Source organism: Vicugna pacos, chromosome 19, assembly GCF_048564905.1.
Source record: "Vicugna pacos chromosome 19, VicPac4, whole genome shotgun sequence".
Lineage (NCBI taxonomy): Eukaryota > Metazoa > Chordata > Mammalia > Artiodactyla > Camelidae > Vicugna > Vicugna pacos.
This window is the reverse complement of record NC_133005.1, coordinates 32,951,428-32,965,203: the sequence shown is the minus strand read 5'-3', so window position 1 is coordinate 32,965,203 and position 13,776 is coordinate 32,951,428. Positions and strand designations below refer to the sequence as shown.

Genomic DNA, 13,776 nt, shown 5'->3' with positions numbered 1-13,776 from the left:
CCCGGTTGGCGCAGGCGCAATGCGACTCCGGAGGCGCGGGTCGCCCCCTCCGCGGGTTTAGATCCGGGTCAGTCAGGCGCGCCGCGATCGGAGAGAGACGATCTGAACTGACGGGACTGGCTCAGCGGAGCGCCCCAGCTGCGAGGAGGTGAGTGCCCTGACGTGACGGGGAGGCGCCGTGGCACCGCGTCTCGGCCTCCAGGCCCAGCCTGGCCGCGGGCGGCTTTCTCTGGGCCCGCCTGCCTCGCGTCGCCTAGTCCCCCGGCGCTGGCTGCCTGGGCCCGACCGGGCCTGTGCCTCTCCGCGTCCCCTGGGCCGCTGCGGCCTGGCCTTGCCCGAGCTTCGTTCTCTCGCCCCTTCCCGCCGCCGCGGCCCCTGCTCCGTGCCTCCGCCCTCTCCCGCCCGGTTGTAGCTTCCCCTTTTCGCCCTCCTCGGCCGCTCTTTGCCTCTTCCCGCCCTTTCCCGCTCGTTCCTGAGCCCCAGTCTCGTTGGCTGCCTCTTCGCCTCTGCTCCTGCCTCCTCCTGCATCCCTTGCTCCTAGTCCGACTCAAGCCTCTCATCCTGGCCGGGGGAGTATCCTCAAGGGATAACTTTCTAGCAGGAGACCCCGGGCAGGCAGAGTTAGGGCCCTGGACAGCTCCCTGCTCGCCGAAACCCCCAGGTTCTGACCTTTCCCCCTATTCTGCTCAGCCACGGCCGATCCGGTTTCTGGGTGAAAACAATTAACATCGGGCTCTAGCACCGAGAGTGTAGGGGTTGAGTGGGTGTGTGAACATGTTTTGTCTCAGGGGCCAATTGTTTCAACGCGGTCTTGTTTGCGTCGAGAGTTGCTGGACGGGGATTTCTTTCCTGGATTCCACGCTTCCTGGTGGGCTGGGAAATTTTCTGAATCTTTAATATTGTGATGCCACGCTTACGCGCATCGTTCTCAGGTCTTTTCAGGGTCCTGGAAATTTGGACCTAGGCTTGAGGTTCAAAGAGGTCTTGGTTAAAAATGCAAGATATTTATATAAATAAGATTGTGACACATACTCTTAGTTGAAAGTCGGAGAAAGTCAGGAATTTGCCCTTTTGATGGAGGAACTTAGAAGAATTTTGTCATTTTTGAAAGGTTAGGGAAAATCCGAGGTCCCGGGTAATTTGCCTTAAAGTGACTTACAATAGGCCTTTAAAAGTTTAATCTTTGGCGGGGATTGTCCAATTTCAAGAAGTTAGTACAGTTAAAACGGCAAGAACGTCTCCCATAAATTTAATATTAATGAAGAAGGACACTTCAATTACATGTTTCCCGGAGGTAGTTGTACGGCTCTTGATTTGAGTGGATGAGAAGCTGGGAATAGGGAGGAACATAATAAGCCTTCTTGTAATTACAAACATACTCTGATTTAGCTGTTAAGGTTATATTTAAGACTCACCTTTGCCGTGGGTTAATATAACTGAGGGAAAAGTTGAGCAATCAAAATGTTAGACGTCTGAAAAAAGTTCAGATAGAACTTCATTCCTAGAGTTTTAGTCTGTGGCCAGTTTTATTTTGGTCTGTTTTGGTTTTTAAGTGTTGGATTTTTTAGTGTGACTACAAGAATGTTAGGTAAGTTTGTGTAAACATCTGGAGGTCACCTGCAGTGCTATTAAGTTAGCAGTATGATAGTTGAAAGTTCAATTCCAGGGTGCAAAGTTTCTTAGCAGAGTGTTAGGGCAGGAGTGTGATTCCAGTCCTTACAGGAATGGGGTTCATAGTCCTGGTGTGTGTCAGATTCACCCTCATATCCCTAAGCATCCAGTCTGTTGCTAAAGCACATAGTAGGGATTCTGCCAAAATTTATGGAAGGAATGATTTCTGCCTATAGAGTACAACAATGTATATGTAGATATGATGTGTACTGATTTCCAGAGAGACCCAAAGAGGATTTATGTGGGGGTCTGCAGGGATGGGGACACTGGTTCAGATGATTTCACTCTATAAGGGCCAAGAGTCTGAGCATTTGACTAACTGGTCATAAAGTAATTGAGAAAAACTAACAAATAAAATGAAATCTTTATTCTAGTTCTGCTGGCAGGAAGAATTTGTTTATAGTCTATAGATAGCAACCTTTTAGATGCTGTGCAGCCTCAAAAATATTAGCATATGTGATCTTTCCTCCCCCTCTTCTCAGGTATATAGGACATTATTGTGTATTTGTGGGAAGAGTCTCCTCTCAATCCAGAAGAATTAGAAACCAGTGAAGTATGGAATTGATGTTTCCTCAAATTCATGTGCTGGTTAAATCAGCAAAATATATGTGGGTAGTGTACTTAATTTTTTTTAAAAAAATTTTTTGTCTTAAGAAATTGAGATGAAAGCTAGCTGAATTCTTTTGAGACCGTTTTCAATGTTCCCCAGAGGAATCTACCTAAAATACGTTATACACTGAAATAAATAAAACAGTCTTGATTCCTTGCTTCTTAATTCTGCCACTGGTACTACATGGTTACATTATAGCAAACGTATTATGACACCCTGACATTTGGAATATTAGAGATCTCACAATAACATCAAACTCACGCCTGTGAAATAAGCAGATAAAGAATCAGAGAGGATCCAGAGAAGCACTGCTCACTCTGAGAGTGGTTGTGGTGGGGTAAGGGGTGGGAGATGGGGTCCGGGGGTAGCAAGTTAGAAATAGAGAATGTGAAGTGAATTCTTTGCTTCATAAACTCCCCATCTTATATTTTTTATTTTACTTTTTTTTCTTTCTGTTTCCCTGTGATATGTTCATAGATACTGATTTATTTTTTGACCAGGATTTAGTGTTAATAAATTTTTTACCCTGGGTAAAAAAATTGGGAGATTAGATTCAGAGAATTTGTTAGCTTCTCTATTGTTTCTCTTGTTGCTTCGGTAGGTCTCCCCCCTCCTTTTTTTCTGTTTAATAATCTGGGTGAAAGAAGTGGTGAACTTTGGTTAAGATTAAGTGGAGATCATTTAAAGGCGCATCTATAGAACAATTTCAGTGTTTTTCCTTTACTTCCTGTCTCTCTTAGCTACTTTTGTTTTTCAGTTGCAAGTATAGTTCATTTATTTTCTATGTTTATTTTCTAATAAAGTATTCAAAGTATAAAGAAAACATATCAACCTTATAAGTAGAGTGTGGAATAATCAGTAATCATTGAAACATATTTTAATCCTGCTTTAACCATGGTAACATCTTGATATCTGGGCCAGGATTACTTTAGAGAAATGCTATCATGTGTCATGAAGTTATTATCTGAAATGTTTAAAGTTAAATGAGACAAATACTCAGTAGCATTTTAAAGAATCAGAGTCCTGTAAATTGAGCTTTTTCCTTTTATTTCTGATGCAAAGGTCATCTTGCATGTAGGTTTCTAGACTTCTATAACTGGAAAGGTTTTTCCCCCTGTTAGAAAGTATACTTAAACACAGATTTTAGGTGATCTAGTTTCCAAAATTGTGTAATAAAATACTGGCATCACGTATTTTGACAGTTTCAATTCTATCATAATAAATACACATTTTCAGTATTGTTTCATATGTCTCCACTTAAGAAATAAAACCTATAGTTTCCTAATCATCTACATTGAAACTTCTTTTTACAAATAGAAATTTGCTTTTTCTCTCCCTAACAAGCAAGAGTAGTATCAGAAATAGAGATTTTTAACAAAATGTATACTTTTAAACACACTTGTTTTCATTTTGCTCATTTTCTTTTTGTTTTCTTTTTTAGTATTAACGGGAACATCCATAATAGTGTAAAATCTTTCACGATGAAATCCGAAGCCAAGGATGGAGAGGAGGAGAGTCTACAAACTGCTTTCAAGAAACTAAGAGTGGATGCGTCAGGGTAATTAGATATGAAATATATTATTGGGGAATTGTTTACTAGATATAAATAGCCATTTCTTCAGAAGAGCTCTTTCTAAAATTTCGCATTATTCATAGAAGATACAAATGTTAATAGTGTGACATTCTACCAAATTCTATACAGCATTGTTTTACTCATAAAAGAAACTCTTCTGTTAAATTTGGACTCCAAGGTTGGAGGTTTTCCTTAACTTTGAGGAGGGTTCCCCCCACTTCTTTTTAATCAGAGTGTCTCATTAGAGAGTTCCTCTTACATCTCTGGGGAATCACAGTATTTTTCAGTAAAAGTGAATTGGCTCAATAGAAATCTCTGCAGACATTGTCGATTTCATGGGCTCTGATTGCTGGGCCTATCACTATGGAAACCTCTATTCATTACGGTTCTGTCACTGAGATCAATAATCTTGGACCCTTTGGCCAAACTAATTAGAGCACCTGCAGACCAGCTGCTGTCTGCATGTTAATATTTCACCCCTTGCGAAGTGTTCTATTTAGGGCTCTTTTCATCCCCATTCTTTGCCCCAGGCCAGAAGAAATCTCAAATTTTTAATGGATGTAAGATTATTTCATTTCATGAATGGAAACTGAACACTCCCCAACAAGGAATAATAATAATTGCTAAAATATATTACTGATTTACTGTGCCCTAGACACCGGCTTAAGTACTCTGTACACACCATCTAATCTTCACTACTAACGTAGAAGATAGGTACTGCAGAGTATACCACATGGTTTACAGAGGAGCTACAGATGAATTAAGCCACTTGCAGAAGGTCACATTGGTAAGAAGCGGTAGAGCTAGGATTTGAACCCAGACAATGTATCTCTGGACCCTGTGCTATTAACCATTCCTTTATATGGTACCTTGAAGACAACGTGAAGAAATGCACGCAGTACTTGGCGCATAGCAAAATTAAATAGGTGTTAGCTGTTATTATAGCTGCCTGCTTAGTACTTGCTAATACTATTTTTGACCTACCAAATGAGAAGATTTATACTAATAGATTTGCGTAATAGCTGTTACAGATACTTACATTTGCTTCCCTGATACTTCAAATAAGTACACTAGGTGTTTTTTCCAATATGATCATCTTGCCATTAGAATTGGTAGGTACTTTATAAGGTATTTTGGGGAGCAGAAACAAAGCAGACAAACAAATAGTTAGATTGGAGTCATGGTAAATTCCTTTGTGATTTCTGGTATAGAAATACACTTTTTTTTTTTTAAATTTTTGGGGGAGGAGGTAATTAGGCTTATTTATTTTTAGAGGAGGTACTAGGGATGGAACCCAGGACCTCTCCCCAGAAATACACATTTTTTAGATATAGAAATAGGTATTTTAAAATATATTATTTTAATCAGGAAAATACTAGGAATGTATAAATGCACATATACATGTATATCTCTTAGTGTATAAATTTATATAAGTAATTCTTGATATACAGACTTCTTTCCTGGTGTTTTAAGAAGTTGGAATGTAAAATTAAGCTATTTCCATGCCCCTAAAAATTACTTGGAACATTAAAAAAACTTTAAAAAATATCTGTACAATGTATGGTCATATGTATTTGTAGCATGCGATCTACTTTGAGTAAAATTATAGAAAGAGAAGGAGCAGTGGAGAACATTTGAGAAAACCAAATAAATAAAAGTACGAGGAGTGAGTCATCACCATGACTAAGCAGAGTAAGACTTGTATAGAGTAACATACATTTATAGTTGTTTCATATTGTGTCTGATTTACGAGTGGAACATCTGAGGTACTGAGTCATAAACTAACAAGCCTTGCCAGGAATTTAGCATGATCCTGTTTAACAGGTTTTGATTCCTAATGGTATTTGTCTTATTGGGACGAATCTCTATATTGTAAAACAACATAGTCCTTTTTATCAGATTATAAAATAATACATGCTTATTATGGATAAATCATGAAACAAAAGAAGAGTAAAAAAAGAAAGTAAAAATCACAATTTACCATGACCACTGTTAATATCTAGATCATCTGTAATAACATCATACCCTTTTTTTTTACACAGTTGAGATTATAATGTATATACAGGTATTTATCCATGCTGTTTTCTCTCTCTGTGTTATAAGCATTCTCCCATGTCATTAAAAGCTCTTTGTACACTTAATTTTTAATAAATTGCTAATCCATTGTACAAATGGGCCATAATTTATATAATACAGTATTTTCTATTATTGAGTATTTAGGTTATTCCCATTTTTAGTTTTCAGTTATATTTCAGTGAACATCTGTTTACTTAGTAGATTGTTTCTTTCTAAAGGATATTTATCACTACCACAGCATTGTATAGTAGGGGCTCTGTTTATGTGTGTATTGAAAAGGTCCAAAAGATTTTAACATGAAATGGTGGTGATCTCTGGGTTGTGAGATTATAGATGATTCTTTTTTTCCCTCTTTTAAATTTTTCATCTTTACTGGGAACCCATATTACTTGTGTAATTTTAAACTGCAAAGATTTAATTTTGAGTAATATTTCAAGTTCATTAGTTATAAAAATTAGGATATTTTTGTGTAAGGTGTATACTATTTGAAAAAGTATTCATTTCCAAGTTAGGTTGAGTTTCCTAAAGTTTTTGCTCCTAAACTTAGTTTCAGCGACTCTGGTTTGCCACATGAAGTAAGTGGTCAGTGTCATTAACAATCTCCCTGGACATAAGGCCTGATCTGCCCCAGATAAACAGCCTAAAAGTCTATTTATATCCCACTGCTGGTTACAGTTAAGAATCATTCTTTAGCTTATGATTTTGCACCTGTGAGCTCTCAGAGGTCCTCCAAATTTGGTTTTGGAGGAAAATTTACACTAAAAGCTGAACAGTTTTTGAGAAACCCAAACTACAAAGACAGTAAAGGTATTAGTACTTGGATTTGGGTTGATGAGGGCAATAAGTTCTCCTCTTTGCACGGTTTTCAAAGCAGTAAACTTTGTTCTTGTCTTTAGGTCCATAGCATCTCTGTCTGTTGGAGAAGGCGCAAGTGTCAGAGCATCCGTCAGGACAGCAGCAGATGATACCAAACCTAAAACTACATGTGCATCTAAAGACAGTTGGCATGGGTAAGGGCTCATTACAGATGATTTTTATCCCAGTACCTTAAAACATTTTTGGGTTTTCTTTCCTGAGGATCCAGAAAAGAGTATGTTACGATGTAGAATCCAAGGACCACGATTAAAGAAGACCCTTTCTTCTCATTGCAGATTTGCTGAGGCTTGCTGTATGGCCTGGTTCATAGTCAGTCTTTATCAGTGTATGTGTGTTGTGAAGAATAGTTCTCCTCTAATCATTCTTAGGTTCTGTGTGTCCCCACTACAGTAAAGGCTTTTAAATGTGTTATTTGGACCTTTTTCAACTAATTTTTTGGGGGGATCACTTCGACCTATTAATAATTGAGAGGAGTTTGTTGAAATCTCCTCGACAGGAGTGCATTTGTCTGTTTTCCCCTAAGTTCTGTATTTTTGTTTTGTGTGTTTTGAAGCTGTTTCATTGGGTGCATGTAGCCTAGGTTCATGCCAATTTAGAATGTTTCCCTGGTGAATTGAGACTTTTATTATCTTAGTAATCCTCTAAGTCCTTCAGAGTGGTTTTTGTCTTAAAGTCTGTTTTATCTGGAATTAATATAGTGAATCCAGTTGTCTTTTAGTATCTGCCTGCTGTATCTTATTCTGTTCTTTTACTTTTAATCATTCTGTGTTTCAAAATTTTAGGTGTGTCTCCTAAATATATATGGCTTATTTTGTTTTGTTTGCTTCAATGATCTTTTTAAGTGCTGAGTTTAATGCGTTTACATTTATTTTGATTATTGATATATTTAGACTTCTCTTTGCTCTTTTACTTTATGCGATTTGCTCTACTTATTCTTTTTCTTTTTTTCCACACTTCTCTCTCCTCCTCACCTTTTAAAAAATTATTTGAAATAGGTTTGTTTTTCTCCCTACCATTTTTCTTTCTACTGGTTTGGAAATGGTATACTTTGTTTCTATTCTTTCAGTAGTTAGCCTTGAAATTTTACCACATATGCTTTACAAAGACAGAAGCTAACACTTTAACCTTCCTCCTCAGAATTGTTTTGCTCTGACCTCCAGATTTCCATGGTGTAGTTGCCCAGTATTTTAGTTCTGTCACTTGTCTTTATTCTCACAAATTTGATTTTGTTTAATCTACTTTATTGTATTTAAATGGAGAGTTCATTTAGATTCATCTCATTTGTAGTTTCTTTGCTCTCACCATTCTTGTATCTCAGACCTTCCATGTAGGATCACTTTCTTCCTAAAGTTCTTCCTTCAGAAGTTCCTTTGATAAAAGTCTGTTATTAGTAAATGGAGCCTCTATGTTAGTTCTTTACCTAGAATAAGTTTGAATGGTGCCCCCAGAGTTGTATACATCATATTCTATTGATAAATACACTTGGATATGGCTTATCTGAAAATGTCTTTATTTTATCCTTGTTCTTGAAAGCTGTATTTGATTTGATACACTGGAAATCTGTTCTAGTTGACTTATTTTCTTTTAGCATTTGAAGGTATTATTCATTGTCTTCTGGCTTCCGTGTTGATGTTGAAAAGCCTACAATCTAATTGCTGTTCTTTTGGAAATAATTTGTCTAGTTGCTAGCTATTTTTAAGGTGTTCCTGTTGTTTTGGATATTCTGCAGTTGGCTGTCTTGCTTTAGTGTGCTTCCTGTAGCTGTAGATTCTCTTGTATCAATTCAGAAAATTTCTCAGCCATTATCTCTTAAAAAATTACTTGTCTTCCATTCTCTGTATTCTTTCGTAGACTCCAGACTTTTTATTCTGTCTTAACATCTCTTAAAACTTCTACATTTTTTCCAGATCTCTAAGTCTCTGTGCTGCATTCTATGTCAAGGGTTGGCAAATGTTTTTGTAAAAGGTCAGATAATAAACATTTTAGGCTTTGGAGGCCAAGAGGTGAGATCCAAGGATATTATGTAGGTTTGCTTGATGTGCACCATCCTGTAGGTAAACACACTTTGTGTTCAGTTGCTGAGACAGTCTAGGGTGAAATAACTAGCCTGGTGTGATGGGTGAGTGGGGGCATTGCCAGGGTCGGTTTTACTCTGCCCCAGTGGCCTTCTCTGCCAGCATGCCCTTCTCTCCTCCAGAGAGCCTGGCACAAACAGATTCTCCCTCTCAGTGCTCAGCGATTGCCGATAGCACAGCCCCAACATGTAGATGGTAGCCAGTGTGGGCCCGGGCAGTGGCGTGACACACACGTCTGCTGGCCAGGAAGGCAGGCACAGGCAGTGAGGGGAAGAACAGGGGCACAGGTAGGGGACACCCCAGCTGTGTCTCCGTGGCTCACAGGTCTAGTCCATGGGAGCAATGTCCTAGGGGCTTATACAAAAACAAGTAGGGGCCAGATTTGATCCACACACTGCAGTTTGCTGACCCCTGGTGTAAATAATTCAGATTTATCCTTTAGTTCAGTATTTCTTTTCTTAGCTGTATGTATTCTGCTGTTTAGCCCATCTATTTAATTTCATATATAAACTTTTTAAAGTTCTATTTGGTTCTGTTTTCAAATTTGCTTGGCAATTTGAGTCTCTTTTCTTTGCTCATTTCTTATTTATTTAAATACTTCATCAAAAGTTATATAGTGTGTCTGATAATTCCCAGTATCTGAAAACTTCCGGGAGTCTAAATCTGTTTTTTAGCTGTTCCCAATGATAGAAATGAATCCTAAATCTCCTACTCTGTTGAGTAATCATGTCATAGTGGCCATTTGTAGCATTAGCGCCACAGTGGTACTGAAGCTGCTGTGTTCAGGGCATAGAGCACAAGGCTGAGGTTTTACAGCATCAGTCTAAGTTGTCTGTGCAGAGCACTTCCCTAGATTCACTGGTCAAAGGCTCCCAAGCCAAGGGTTGTAGCAGAGCAGTCAGGTATTCTGCACCAAATGTTTGGTCCAAGAAATGCAATTAAAAACTACCCTTTACCTCTCCTGTTTCTATAGCTTGTTAATAAAGCTGTTGAAGGTTTTGAGACACAGAGACTTAGCTTGAAAATGGAAGCAGGCACATCTCTTTGGGGGAAACTGATTTAGACCTATAAACCTGAGAGGTGGCAAATTTCCAACGAGCTCATACCTGTTTAGAAGAGCTTTGTATCCCAGCATCTTCCTATGCATTTTTTTTTCCCTTTTAGGTCTACAAGGAAGTCTTCACGAGGAACAGTGAGAACCCAGCGTCGTCGACGTTCTAAGTCTCCTGTCCTTCATCCTCCGAAGTTTATACATTGCAGTACAATAGCTGCTTCCTCCAGCAGCCAGCTCAAGCACAAAAGCCAGACTGACGCCCCTGATGGCAGCAGTGGGCTGGGAATTTCAACCCCTAAAGAGTTCAATGCAGGAGAGTGCTCCACTTCCCTCGATACTAATCACACAGGGGCAGTTGTTGAGCCATTGAGAACTTCGGTTCCAAGGCTCCCGTCAGAGAGTAAGAAGGAAGACTCCTCTGATGCTTCCCAAGTCTCCCAAGCAAGTCTCAAGGCCAATGATCTCTCTGACTTTCAATCTGTTTCTAAGTTAAACCAGGGCAAGCCCTGTGCATGCATAGGCAAGGAGTGCCAGTGTAAGAGGTGGCATGATATGGAAGTATATTCCTTTTCAGGCCTGCAGAATGTCCCTCCCTTGGCCCCAGAACGAAGATCCACGCTTGAGGACTACTCTCAGTCGCTTCACACCAGAACTCTATCCGGCTCGCCCCGCTCCTGTTCTGAGCAAGCTCGAGTCTACGTGGATGATGTGACCATTGAGGACCTGTCAGGTTACATGGAATATTACTTATATATTCCCAAGAAGATGTCCCACATGGCAGAAATGATGTACACCTGAGAGCAAGAAGCTAATTCCTACGCTTTAAACCAATGAAGGGTTGTCAGAGAGATTTAGTTAACGGCAGACCTTGTGGCCACTTTGTGTGAGAAGACATCTCCTGCTCACTGTGCTTGCAATAAAAACTTTTCTTGGCATCTCAGTTAATCTTCATTCTTTAAACTTACTCTCCAAGTTCTTACATGCCCACCAAGACAAGCAGATCAAAGAAAAATCCCTCTCATTTAGAAATGTTAATGGAGTGGGGTGAAAAAACTGTAATTGCTTGACTGGTAGCAGTGGGTCTGTGGTAAAAGCCTTTGTAAAACAGTGTATTTTTCAGATCTGTTTAAGATTTGGGTGCCAAGGAAAATGAAATGTGGTTTTGTAACTGGATTGAACATTTGTCATGCTGTAGTTGCCAGCCCAGAATATTAGAAGTTATATGACTGGTTTAAACCACCTCTGATTTAATGCAAGATTTATTGTGTCTTTAAAAGTTTCCTATGTTATTGTTAAGCCAGAGATCGAAGGTTTAGATTCACTATGAATAAACTAGCTGGCCTGCCCTCTATTGTTTGAGAGAGTCATTAACCATCACTAAATAAACCCCTGCTGGTGCTCCTTACCCTGAGACACGGTACATGAACTTTCTTACGTAAGAAACGACTTAGCGGGGCGCTGCCTCCATTGGCGGGAAGGGGTGTGATACATGAAACTACTGTGTGTCTTCTCCGTCTCTGGCATTTCAGTATCTATGGCATGTTTCAGTCTCTTGCAGTATAGATCACATACCTCAGTTTCAAATGTTCTGGATGGATATTATCTCTTTGCACTGCCCTTCTACCCCAGTAACTCCTAAGGAGAATTTTATACATGCTGTGTCCCGTATTTAATAGCTGACCATCCCACAGTTCTCTCCAAAGTTTGGTAAAAAAAAAAAAAGTGTCCTCAGTTTCAGTGGAAGATGAATCCCGATCTTTTTACTCTGAAGTGGATTTCTTGTAGGCCACATAGTTTAATTCAGACCATCCTAAGCATACTCATGAAATTCAGAGAAAATTTCTCCAGCCATTTTAACATCATGTTAACAGAAAGTTCATTTCACTTTTTAGATTATGAACTAAGTTTTACTAAAATAGCCCATTGGCTGTGGGGTTGATGGATGATAGTGGGGCGTGGGCTTCACGAATAGGTGATTTATACTTGGGAGAGGTGGGAAGGGTGTTTTTAAACTGGAAAAGCCCTGAACTTAAGTAGTGAGAGAGCCCAGCTAGTTTTTGGTTTAGTATGGATTTAATAACATGTGGAGGCTGTGGTTGGAGGAAGAGCAAAATGCCTTGGTATCACAGCACTAGAAACTCTTAACAGTTTTCTTAACGCTCACAGAAGGTGCACTGTTTCACGTGTCTAAGGCAGCAGCTCTGAAACTCTGGTCTTAGGACTTAGATTTGCAAATTGAGGATCTCAGAGCTTTTGTTTATGTGGGTTCTATTTATCAGTATTTCCCACATTAGAAATTAAAACAGACATTTTAAAAATACGTATTCATTTAAAAATAATCCACAAAACCATTTATGTTAATATAAATAATATCTAACTGGAAAATAGCTTTTCCAAAACATTTAGTGAGAAGGGTAGCATCTTTTTGCAAATCTCTTTGATGTTTGGCTTAATAGAAGCCAGCTAGGTTCTCATATCTGCTTATGCATTCAATCTCTTGTTATACCACATGTGTGACCTCGGGAAAACTCTACTCTTGTGAGAGAAAGAGCATGAAAAAGACAAATACCATGTTAATACTATGAAAACAGTTCCGATCTCCCAGATTTCCTGATTGGGTGGATTCCCAGACCACACTCTGAGAAGCGCTGATCTAGGCCATTAGAGCTCCTGGTTGTCAAGGTACCTGCCACTCCACCCTGACCTCCACAACTAGTGTTCTGCTTCACGTTTTTTCCACTAGAGAGAAGTCGAGCAAATTGGGCTTAACATGTTCCTTGAAGTAAGATGGTTCCTAAGACTCAAGTCCTTTTTAGTTTGTTTTTTCAAATCAGTGGTCCAGTTATTAATTCTGAATATTAACAGAACAGTCACCAGAGGAGGGTGAATGATCACATGCCTTTTAGACGAAGTTGTTAGGAGGGGTGTCTAGATTGAAATGGACAAAGTTCCAATGGCCTAATAATCTGCTGAAGAATTCCAAATTTGGATGAAAACTTAGGCGTTCCAGATTTGTGAGAATGAGTTGTAAACATTTGCCTCTCAGTCAAAATCTTCCTCAAAACATGAATCTTGAAGCCCAAAATTACTCTGCTGAAACCCAGTTGGGCCGACTTTAGTATGTGTCCCTGACTGGAACATCTGAACTTTGTGAGTGCAATTTAATGAACCAATGTTTGTCAAGTACATCCTGGAAATGGATTCAGATTGTGAATTGAGGAATTTCTACTCTGATGTTTTGGAAAGTAGCATCCCGACATGGCCCTTTATTTAATAACTATTTATTGAACAGTCATTCATTCAACAAATATTAATCGAGTGCCTAAAACACACCAGGCATGCTATACTAGGTGGTGGGGATAAAACAATGTCATGTTCTTGGTGGAGAAAATGCTATAGAGAGAGAAGGATTAGGCGATAGTAAGGGCTGGGCCAGGGGGAGGGGTTGCTATTTTATTGAGGGTGGTTAGAGAAGCTTCTGTGATGAGGTGACATTTGAGCAGAGACCTGAAGAAAGAGGGATGAGCCATGTAGATATTTGGGGGAAGAGCATTCCTGGCAGAACAGCAAGGATATCTGTGGTTTGAAGCAGGTGAACCCCCAAAAGCATGGGTCAGGGCAGATATGGAGATCCTTGAAGTCTGTTTTAAAGGCTGGACTCTTGAGGAGACAGGGAGCCTTGGGGGAGTTTGGAGGAGAGGAGAGAAATACCAGACTTGTCTTTTAGAAAGAGCACTGGCTGAAGTGGTGGCCATAGCTCAGCGGTAGAGCACATGCTTAGCAGGCAAGAGGTCCTAAGTACAATCCCCAGTACCTCCATTTAAAAAACCAAAAAGCACTG

At 39.6% G+C, this 13,776-nt stretch overlaps 1 protein-coding gene across 2 annotated transcripts; it reads left to right on the top strand.

The window, feature by feature from the left end:
* Nucleotides 1-11,286, top strand: OSER1 (oxidative stress responsive serine rich 1). Of its 2 annotated transcripts, none has more exons than XM_006202526.4 (4): nucleotides 1-148; nucleotides 3,723-3,839; nucleotides 6,827-6,940; nucleotides 10,046-11,286. In XM_006202526.4, the coding sequence occupies exons 2-4, from the start codon at nucleotides 3,763-3,765 to the stop codon at nucleotides 10,731-10,733; spliced, it is 879 nt and encodes a 292-aa protein (XP_006202588.1). In that variant the 5' UTR covers nucleotides 1-148; nucleotides 3,723-3,762; the 3' UTR covers nucleotides 10,734-11,286. The 2 variants fall into 2 exon arrangements, with proteins under 2 accessions (XP_006202588.1, XP_072800377.1); XM_072944276.1 differs by lacking the exon at nucleotides 1-148 and adding an exon at nucleotides 2,536-2,618.
* The last annotated feature ends 2,490 nt before the right edge of the window (nucleotides 11,287-13,776 follow it).

What these genes read in the sequence shown, in the direction of transcription:
- OSER1 (XM_006202526.4), top strand. Translation starts at nt 3,763, where the DNA reads ATGAAATCCGAAGCCAAGGATGGAGAGGAGGAGAGTCTACAAACTGCT. An exon ending in CTAAGAGTGGATGCGTCAGG is followed by an intron (nt 3,840 to 6,826) that starts GTAATTAGATAT and finishes TCTTGTCTTTAG; the next exon opens with GTCCATAGCATCTCTGTCTG. An exon ending in TCTAAAGACAGTTGGCATGG is followed by an intron (nt 6,941 to 10,045) that starts GTAAGGGCTCAT and finishes TTTCCCTTTTAG; the next exon opens with GTCTACAAGGAAGTCTTCAC.